The sequence below is a fragment of the Gossypium arboreum genome, chromosome 12, assembly GCF_025698485.1.
Source record: "Gossypium arboreum isolate Shixiya-1 chromosome 12, ASM2569848v2, whole genome shotgun sequence".
Classification (NCBI taxonomy): Eukaryota; Viridiplantae; Streptophyta; class Magnoliopsida; order Malvales; family Malvaceae; genus Gossypium; species Gossypium arboreum.
This window is the reverse complement of record NC_069081.1, coordinates 109,911,018-109,922,297: the sequence shown is the minus strand read 5'-3', so window position 1 is coordinate 109,922,297 and position 11,280 is coordinate 109,911,018. Positions and strand designations below refer to the sequence as shown.

At 32.6% G+C, this 11,280-nt stretch overlaps 2 protein-coding genes and 1 pseudogene across 2 annotated transcripts; 2 read left to right on the top strand and 1 right to left on the bottom strand.

Moving 5' to 3' along the window:
• The first annotated feature begins 2,716 nt into the window (after window positions 1–2,716).
• LOC108485070 (manganese-dependent ADP-ribose/CDP-alcohol diphosphatase-like) lies at window positions 2,717–4,973 on the top strand (annotated as a pseudogene).
• A 1,420-nt stretch (window positions 4,974–6,393) lies between these two features.
• On the top strand, window positions 6,394–9,739 carry LOC108486747 (manganese-dependent ADP-ribose/CDP-alcohol diphosphatase-like). Its single transcript, XM_017790955.2, has 2 exons — window positions 6,394–6,596; window positions 7,922–9,739. Exons 1-2 carry the CDS (start codon window positions 6,587–6,589, stop codon window positions 8,911–8,913), a joined length of 1,002 nt encoding a protein of 333 aa, XP_017646444.1. The 5' UTR covers window positions 6,394–6,586; the 3' UTR covers window positions 8,914–9,739.
• LOC108486748 (uncharacterized) lies at window positions 8,789–10,442 on the bottom strand. The gene has a single exon (XM_017790956.2). The coding sequence runs from the start codon at window positions 10,440–10,442 to the stop codon at window positions 9,501–9,503; it is 942 nt and encodes a 313-aa protein (XP_017646445.1). The 3' UTR covers window positions 8,789–9,500.
• Window positions 10,443–11,280: the final 838 nt, after the last annotated feature.

The window sequence follows — 11,280 nt, the reverse complement described above, 5'->3', positions numbered from 1 at the left end:
TTGTGAAAAAGTTGTGAATTAAGGTTTAGTGTTAAAATTCTGATTTTCAAAGATTGTGTAATAGTTTAGAATGATGGAATAAAATTTTAATTGAGAAAAATTAGCTTAATAGATGGGCTAATTGAGCAAGGACTGAATTGTATGACCTTTGAAATTTAGAGGAAAAATGGTAATAAACATCTTGAACTAAAACAATATTGGACAGCAGAAGTAGACTAACTTTGAAAAATAACCATAGATTGTAGAAATAGAATTAGAAGATGAATAAAATATGAAATTAAAGCTTATTGAGTCTAGTTTTTCATAGAAGAAACGTTATAAGCAATGGATTTGTAAATTATGAGATATAATGAATTTTGTGAGACAAGGTTAGAATGAATTTGGGTTCCCCTGTTTTGACTTTGGAAAATCACAAAAAATTGGAGAAAATTAATTAGAGTCTAAAATTTATATGCTTAGAATCTTTAATGAGTCTATTTTCAATAGAAATCAATGGGAACATTATCCGAGTTTTGTACTGTGATATAATTAATTTTTAGTGAAGAGAGGTCAGAACTGTTGGATAGTGAAATAGGGGAAACTTAAATGAATAAACTGTACTAATTGGCTAAACCAAAAATTCTTAAAATTTTATGGTAGAATTATATGTGAATCTAGTTTTAGGGAAAATTTACGGATCTTAATTTTGAGCTCTGTAGCTCGAATTATAAATAATTGAGTGACTATGACTCGTGTGAACAAATTGATGTGAGCATTAATAAGTAAATTGTGAAATCGTACTTACAAGAATGTTATATACATTAAGGATGTGGAATGGAGAGGAGGAGGAGGAAAAAATATATATGAATATTCAGTTAGCATGGCTAATTTGCATGTTTTAAGCTCATGGACTAAATTGAATAAAAGTAAAACTTTAGGGGGCAATTTTGTAAAAATGTCAAAAATGACTAAATTGAAGGGAAATAAATTGTTTTATTATCTAAATTAACAAAGTGAATGAAATTATCAATTTAAGATTGGTTGAAATTTGGGAAAATGGTAAATTACCAATATGCCCCTAAATCTTGGTATTTCTGCAATTTAGTTAGGTAGGTTCGGATACCCTGAATGAGCATGTAAATATGAAAATTTAAGTATTGTATCGTATTTTATATGATATTTTGAATTGAATATATGAAAAGGATGTTACATGAAACATGAAAATGAATACTAAATAATATAAATTAATTGAAATTATTCTGAAAATTTCGGTAATGCCTCGTATCCTATCCCGGATCTCAGGTACGGGTATGGGGTATTACAGTACTCGTCCCGACTCAAGTTCATTGATGGTATTTGGGGCACATGATTTTTCTTTTCATGTTTCGCACACCCCCACTTGAGACTGAAGAGGATGTTAATTGCCGCGATCACTCGCAACATGAACTTCGAGCCCCGCAGAAATGTACCCCTAGGACCACACGATCAAACCATCAATTTTAATGGTTTCTTGCAATTTAAATATTACAAAGTTTGTACTTTTTTGTTATATAAATTAAATACATTACAACATTAAAACTTGGAACAACCTTTGGAATATAAATTAGGTACATTAGATTACATAAGCTCAATTCCTACCTGATCGTGACGATTGTCCAATATGGTAGTTTCATTGCAGGCATTTACTCCAATTATGACCAGCTAATCTGCATTATCCACAACGCTTACCATCGGATTTCTCCCTAATGTCTATTTTATTATGGATTCTGGATGATTCACATGCAGACGCATAAGTGTGTGATAGAATTTCTAATATTAATAATGTTGTTGATTGAGATGATGTCACAAATTAACTTAACACAAACTTAGATTTTATGACAACATTATGATAAATAAATTATATTCATTTAGTATTCTTAACCTGATGTATTTATGTGTTTGAATTTTGTTTTACTTACAATTTTATCTACTTTTTTTAAATATCGTACATATTCTATTTGTTATTATTAATTAGTTTCAAAGCATATATTTAATTCTTTATTTTATGTTAATCTTAAACATACATCTGTGTCCTCAATATGGGATTTCACACACATATGCCTATGATAAAGTTTTTAGTTTCTCATAACATTTGTAGAAAATAGTAAAATAATTTAGGGTGTGCTTGGCGGGATAAAAAAATAAAAGGACGGGAGGAGAGAACAAAAAAGTAAAAAGTAAAAAGAAAATAAGTTTTAAGTGTGCTTGGTTGCCAAGAAAAGTGAGAGGAAAGAAAAATAGAAAGTGATCATTTTTCATCCGAATGAATAAAAAATAATCCTTTTAAATTGGAAAGATGAGAGGAGACAAAATGAAAAAGAAACTTATATTAGTTCAATATTATGTAATTTTCAAATGTTTTATTTTATTTATTTTCATTTATATAACCCTATCAAGCAATATAAAAGGAAAAATTGCTTTTTCTTTCTATTTTCCATCTTTCCCGCCAAACATATCTATTGAAAGAAAATTATTTTTCATCTTTCCTATCAAACATACTTATGGGAAAAAAATTATGTTGATATAAAAACAATGGAAACTTTAATTAAAATGGTAAAATTAATATATTTGTATCTGATTTAAATACGTGTGTATTTTAAAATTTTATATAAAATATAAAAAAGAAATGACCACTCTCATAGTAGCATCTCTTACTTTGTTTAAAAATTGATTTTTTGATAATTTCACGACTATGTTGGAACTTAGTTAAAGGATGATACCAATTCAATTAATCGGATTGTCTGAATATTTCATGTCGAGCTCATAAATAATGTTGACCCCGGAAGGAAAGCTTACGCCAATATCCAACGCCACCTCTCTGTTCACCATTTGCAGTCACGATCTGTGCAACAACCCACATCTTTTGGAGGTTTCGTTTCTCCATACAAATCAACCCAGTGAAAGCAGGTTATTCTATACACTCTCTTTTCACTTTTTCTTGCATAAATATGGTTTAATTTTCTCTGTTGAAAACCAACATGTATATATATTTACATATCATAGCTTATGTATGCTTCGGATGTTTTAAAATTATATAGCTTAATTTCCCTTTGTGAACACAACAGTTTCATGGTTAAGAAGCAGAGAGAAAGAGGAATGTGTTGAGTCTTGACATTTATTAAACTTATCTCGATCTGTCTTGCATCTGGGGTTTTCCTTGCAGTTTTGATCCGGGATTTTCACGTTTAATTTACTCAATGGGGTTATCGATTTTTTAAGGGAAAGTCAAAGTACTTTGGATGAATCTCGTTGCTTTGTCTTTTAGCATTTGCTTTGAGAATCTGCCCTCTATTCATCCACCAGCTGACTAAATTATTAATATTTTTTTCATTTTCTCTATAGTATTCGTGATTATGCATGCACATCTAAGGGGAAGTTAGCTGGAGAATATGTTAGACTGGGATTTTTTTCCCTGAAGTATCCGTATCCTATAGATTTGAATAAGGGTACAAGAATATTTTGACACTCATGTCGAGCTCATAAGGCTGACCCGAATCGTGGTATAGTAGTTTGGAGTTGAGGTTGGATATTGGAATAAATTGTAAGTATCCCTTAGTTCAGAATGATTTGTTCATGATGTGGTCTAGGAGAATAGAGTAGTCTCTTCAGATGCTCTTAAGTGTATTCTTCATGTCATTGGTGGCGAATCATAGTTCTAAATTAGTTTGCAGTTTGTATAATTTAGAATCCTAAAGGTTGGACTTGAGAATCGATTTAGAAATTTTCTCAACTGTAAATTTCTTAAAAGTTCCTTTCGTTTGGCATTGTCTATTTTTGATGTTTTGTTGTGCACTTATGCGCTCACATAAGCCTAGTTTTATTGAATGAGTAGATTAATTAGTCTCCAAAACTTCTCCTCCATTTGTGACCAAAAGCCTTTTAGTTAAAGCCTCTGTTTTTTTTTGGTGATGAAAAACCTGAAATGCAGGAGTAATGGTGAATATATGCAATGAGATTTCAATTTCTCAGATGGCTAAATTGTGCAATACTGCTTCATTTAGGTTGAATGCATTTGTTTCCTATTTACGTTGTTCTAACTTTTCAGTAATGGGCTGATAGCTGTTAATTACATGACATTCTCTGCTTCACTTGGTACCTATCCTGTGATAATTCATTTCTGGCAACTTTTATTTTTCGTTGTCCAAGGAATCCATTTCATTGCTAATTTCTTTCTCGATTCGGCCTTTTAAAGTTAATCATTGAGTTGACAATATAATAGGTGTAAGGAGTGATGTCTGCATGGACTTAGGAAACGGTTTAGCAAACGGGCAAGGCAAGCGTCCTCTATTTTCCTTTGGTGTTATTTCTGATGTTCAGTATGCGGATATCCCTGACGGTCACACATCCCTTGGTGTTCCTCGGTATTACAGACATAGTATTCTTGTTTTGCAAAGGGCAGTGAAGAACTGGAACGACCACAAGAATCTTAACTTTGTGATTAATTTCGGAGATATTATTGATGGGAAGTGTCCCAAGGATCAATCTCTAAATGCTGTGAAGAAAGTAGCCAGTGAGTTTGAAAATTTTCTCCCGTGTATCACATGATTGGAAATCATTGTCTTTACAATCTCCCACGGGATAAGTTATTCCTTTATTGAAGATCCCGAATCATGGTGATGGTCGCGCTCACGCATACTATGACTTTTCACCAACACCGGGATACAGATTTGTTGTATTGGATGGATATGGTATTAGTGCAATTGGATGGCCTCAAGACCATCCGAATAGATTGGAGGCCTTGAAAATCCTGAGTGAAAAAACCCGAATTCAGATAAACACAGCCCAGAGGGATTGAAGGGTGTTGATAGAAGGTTCGTTAAACAGAGTGCTCAATGCTTGTTGACACAGATCGAGTGAAAAGCACCGATTTTTGTTTCGATTTCTAGACAAATATTTATAAAACATCAATTCATTAATAAAAGATTTATAATATGGTATATTTACCAATTTAAATTTCTTTTTATTCATAATCTAAATAAAATTTTATTTTAATTTAGTAAATATTACACAATTTTTTTATTAGTTTCAAGCCTTACCTATTATTATTTATGGTATGTTATTTATAAATGTACTCATGCATTCTACATACATGGTTTCCACACATATAAGTGTGTGATAGAATTTTAATATTAATAATTTTGTTGATTGAGCTTGTAGCATAAATTAACTCGACACAAATTTAAAATTAATGATAACATTATGATCAATAAATAATATTCATTTAGCATTTTTAATTTGATGCATTTATGTATTTAAATTTTATTTTACTTACAATTTAATCTAATTTTTTATTTTAATATTGTACCTATTACATATGCTATTATTAATTAGTTTTAAAGCATAGATTTCATTATCTATTATATTTTATTTTTAAACATAAATTTTTCCTAAATATATATGCCCATGATAAAGTTCCTAGTTACTCTTAACATTTGTAGAAAATAAATAAAATAATTTTGGGTGTGCTTGGTTAAATAGAAAAATATAGCGAATAGAGAAGAGAATGGAAAAATAGAAAGAAAATAAATTTTCAGTGTGCTTGGTTTTAGAAAAATTAGAAGAGATGATATTTTTATACTGATGTATAAAATTAATCATTTCAAATTGAAAAACGAGAGAGATACATGTTAATTTAAAATTATATATTTGTTAAATATTTTATTTTCTCTTTTTTTTTAACTCTACTAAGCAATGGAAGGAAATAAAATTATTTTTCTTTCCATTTTTCTACCAAACATTCTTATGGAAAGAATATTTTGTTGACATAAAAACAATCAAGGCTTTAATTTAAATGGTAAAATTGATATGTTGAAAACCGTGTTGTATTAGTTCAAATCCTATATTATGTGTATTTTAAAATTTCATATAAAAAGACATGAACAGTCTCGTAGTAGCATATCTTATTTTGTTTTAAAATTGACTTTTTGGTAATTTAACAACTATGTGATTAATAGGTGATATCAATCCAGCCAATCACATAAATAATAATTTAAATTAATATTTTTAGAATCAAATTTGTGGTCAAACAAGTTAGACAATCAATTTCCAATTCGACTGATTTGAGCAATTCTTTACCTCTCATCGGCATATACTTCAACCAGTTCTTTATTCAACCAATTTGATTGATGGGTCTAATTAAGACAACATTAATATACATACTCATATTTTTTCAAATTTTAAAATAACCAAAGAAAAAGAATCCAACTATCTATATATTTATACAATTGCCTAAGAGATAGGTTAAGTTGTGGGATTCCAATTAAATTGTATCATTGACTAAAAATTATTGTTTTTATAAAATAATTTTACAAGTATAATTTTATATATAAAATCTTAAAAACACGTAAAAATATGGAATTTCTAGCACAAAATGTTATAACGTTCATTAACCTAACTTTATTATTTCTAGTTAACATTATTTATTTCAAAGCAGAAAAAAGAAGTTGACCCCCGGAAGGAAAGCTTTCGCCAATATCCAACGCCACCTCTCTGTTCACCATTTTCAGTCACAATCTATGCAACAACCCACATCTTTTGGAGGTTTCGTTTCTCCATACAAATCAACACAATGGAAGCAGGTTATTCTTTACACTCTCTTTTCACTTTTTCTTGCATAAATATGGTTTGATTTTCTCTGTTGAAAACCAACATATATATATATATACATATCACAGCTTTGTTTGAGGATTAGTTTTCCGTTATGTATGCTTCAGATATTTTTATATCATACAGCTTAATTTCCTTTTTCATGATTAAGAAGCAGAGAGAGAGAGGAACGTGTTGAGTGTTGAAACTTATTAAGCTTATCTCGATCTGTCTCGCATCTGGGGTTTTCCTTGCAGTTTTGATCTGGGATTTTCACGTTTAATTTAAACGGTTGTCGATTTTTTAAGGGAAAGTCGAAGTACTTTGGATGAACCGCGTTGCTTTGTCTTTTAACATTTACTCTGAGAATCTGCCCTCAATTCATCCACCAACTGACTAAATTATTAGGATTTTTTTCATTTTCTCTATAGTATTCGTGATTACGTGAGGAGAACTTAGCTGGAGAATATGTTAGACTGGGATTTTTTTCCCTGAAGTATCCGTATCCTATAGATTTGAATAAGGGTACAAGAATATTTTTATACTCATGTCGAACTCATAACGCTGACCCGAATAGTGCTATAGTAGTTTGGAGTTGAGGATGGATATTGGAATAAATTGTAAGTATCCTCTTAGTTCAGAATGATTGTTCATGATGTGGTCTAGGAGGATAGAGTAGTCTCTTCAAATGCTCTTAAGTCTTCATGTCATTGATGGCGAATTATATTTCTAAAATAGTGTGCAGTTTGTATAATTTAGAATCCTAAAGGTTGGACTTGAGAATCGATTTAGAAATTTTCTCAACTGTAAATTTCTTAAAAGTTCCTTTCGTTTGGCATTGTCTATTTTTGATGTTTTGTTGTGCACTTATGCGCTCACATAAGCCTAGTTTTATTGAATGAGTAGATTAATTAGTCTCCAAAACTTCTCCTCCATTTGTGACCAAAAGCCTTTTAGTTGAAGCCTTCTTTTTTTCAATTTATCGGACTTTCTGCAACGATCAACATGATGAGAAACCTGAAAGGCAGGAGTAATGGTGAATATATGCTATGGGATTTTGATTTCTCAGATGGCTAAATTGTGCAATACTGCTTCATTTAGGTTGAATGCATTTGTTTCTATTTACGTTGCTCTAACTTTTCAGTAATGGGCTGATAGCTATTAATTACATGACATTCTATGCTTCACTTGGTACCTATCCTGTGATAATTCATTTCTGACAACTTTTATTTTTCGTTTTCCAAGGAATCCATTTCATTACTAATTTCTTTCTTGATTCGGCCTTTTAAAGTTAATCATTGAGTTGGTAATATGATAGGTGTAAGGAGTGATTTCTGCATGGACTTAGGAAACCGTTTAGCAAACGGGCAAGGCAAGCATCCTCTATTTTCCTTTGGTGTTATTTCTGATGTTCAGTATGCGGATGTCCCTGATGGTCACTCATTCCTTGGTGTTCCTCGGTATTATAGACATAGTATTCTTGTTTTGCAAAGGGCAGTGAAGAACTGGAACGACCACAAGAATCTTAACTTTGTGATTAATTTCGGAGATATTATTGATGGGAAGTGTCCCAAGGATCAATCTCTAAATGCTGTGAAGAAAGTAGTCAGTGAGCTTGAAAATTTTCATGGTCCCGTGTATCACATGATTGGAAATCACTGTCTTTACAATCTCCCACGGGATAAGTTGCTTCCTTTATTGAATATCCCGAATCATGGTGATGATTGCACTCACGCATACTATGACTTTTCACCAACACTGGGATACAGATTTGTTGTATTGGATGGATATGATATTAGTGCAATTGGATGGCCTCATGACCATCCGAATAGACTGGAGGCCTTGAAAATCCTGAGTGAAAAAAACCCGAATTCAGATAAAAACAGCCCAGAGGGACTGAAGGGTGTTGATAGAAGGTTCGTTATGTTCAATGGAGCAGTCGGAAATAAGCAAATGGAATGGCTGGATAATGTACTTAAGGATGCAACAAATATGAAACAGAAAGTGATAATATGTTGTCATGTGCCATTAGATCCAGGTGCAACAAGCAAAACAACGCTTTTATGGAACTACGACCAAGTAATGGACCTGATTCACCAGTACGATTGTGTGAAGGTTTGCCTCAGCGGACACAATCATCAAGGAGGATATTCAGTTGATTCTCGTGGAGTTCATCACAGGGTGCTTGATGCTGCTTTAGAGTGTCCTCCTGGGACCAATGCGTTCGGGTATATAGACGTTTATGACAACATGTTGTCGCTTGTTGGCACAGATCGAATGAAAAGCACCGATTTTTGTTTCGATTTCTAGACAAATATTTCTAAAAGATCAATTCTTTCATCAAAGATGATGGAGTGTATATTACTGTAATTTTCATCGACTGAAGTTAATCCATTTACAATAATAGAGCAAAGTGGAGATTTTCAAGTCATTGAGGGTAAACATTCATCGACTGAAGTTAATCCATTTACAATAATAGAGCAAAGTGGAGATTTTCAAGTCATTGAGGGTAAACAAACAATGAAAGGGGAAAGCAAGTTGTATCCATGTGCAGTGCATAATCACAGATAAGCCTTGCAGTTAAATGATTTTATTATAAATTTATCGTCATTATATATATGAGCTTGCGCACTTATCTAGAACAGATCAAGAAAGAAGAAATAAAAGAAAGAATTTCATAAAACAGCTAGATGTGGGAATTATTGGAGCATGTATATGAATGTGATACAATGTGCGTTGCTTTGTCCAATTCTGAGCCACTTGTTTGAATCCCAGCTGTGATTTCCATTTTCTGCTCAATAATGGAGTCAATATCCCTTCACCACACCATGATGTCCCATAACACGAAAGATTGAAGCCCCATTTTGGTTCACAATCTTATGGTATTGATGGTGATGTCATTCAATATTCCAGGCATAAAGGAACAAGCAAAATTCTGATGAGCCACCATGGTTAAGCCCTTCTAATGAACCACTGCTCCCTGTTTGAGATGACAGTGATGATGATGATGATGATAATGGTGTGGACGATGATGATGTTGATGATGAAACAGGCTTGAATATAAACAAGGCATGCCTTAACCCAGGGCTAAAAAGCCAATCATGAACATCCCAGTAAACTTGTAATCTTCTTTTGTTAACATTAATGGATTCATTCCCTCTGAATTTCCATTGGAGATGCTTGACATGAAGGGCCAAATTCCCATCAATTCTGATCTCCATTTCAGGCTCAACACCAACCACCCCACCTAAAGAATCCACATTTTTATTCTTACACTCAATTGAAACCTCATGAAACCCACCTTTTTCATGAAATTTAACTCTTGTTGAGAACCTCTTCTTGCCAAATATATGCTCTTTTCTTGAAACCAAAATGGGATCAATAAGTGCAGGCCTGCAGCCAGTTTTCCTATAAGCTTCTTTCTTTAGATCCCCAACGAGTAAAACAACTTCTTTATCGCAAACAACAGCAACATAGTACTCGGAGATGGGATCGGTTTCGCCATTGAATTTAGCAGCCTTGAGGTCCCAAAACACATCAACAGGTTTACCATCGATCACAAAACGTTTGGATCCTTGCTTTCTCCAAAAACACCATGGCTTAAGCTCGACTTTACACCCATACTGACTCTCTCCCCCGGGTCCTTCAACTGATACCGAGAGACCATGGAGCAATAGGTTCTTGTACCAAGTGATAGTTACTAAACGACACTGGTCGGCAATCTTTGTTCTGAAAACAGACATGAAAACACTCTGGCCGGACCTGGTTACTGCTGTGGGATCATCAGCAGGCTTCTCACCCGATGAAAAACAAGCAGGAATGCCAATGGTGTCTTGCATGGTTTCCTTAGGGAATTTGATCCAAGCTCAATCAATGAAGCTTTTTAGAAATGGTGGGTTGAAGTGGGAACCCAAATTAGAACAAAGGAGAAGAGGAATAACAAAGAGTTGGAAAAAAAACATAAGTGAGTGGGAGAGACAGATCTTGGTCACAAGATGTATGAGTGTGAAACAGAAGCTGCCAGAGGTGATATTGGCTGCATTAATGGAGATTAAAGAAAAAAAAAACAAATTACAAACTGGCAAATAGATGGCAGTGAGTGAAGAACAAACCCTGTTGTTTATTAGTATATATTCCAGTGATCAACTTTCTCTTACCTGGATCTTTAATTTTAGTTATTTGTTTTGTTTCCTTTGTTTGCTTTTTACTACTACTTTATTCTGTTTTTTTAGGACAACTTTATTGAATACTAGGTGGGTTCACTCCAATTTGTTGTTTTACGGATTTAGGGTAAGTGGTTGGCTTTTCTCCAACCTGGATGATGAAACAAATAAATTTGATAAATGTTTATTCCCTTCCATTGCCATCCTTGCTTTAACCACAGACAAACACATTTGGTATTTTTAACTGGAATTTTTCTCAAATATTTAAATAAGAAGATAATACGCTTTAGCGTATTCAAACTCATATCTTCTTATATCAACAACAATACAATGTCAATCGAGCTAAGATTTAATCAGCATAATTTAGAGATTATTGGATAGACTTTTTATTAGGTTTTAATGCTTATTTAAATCCTATCATTTTTTTTTTGAAACTCATATTATTTAACATTATAATATTGAAAATGAGATGAATTTCGTGTTAAATCAAAATTAAAAAAAATTTGGTATGGAG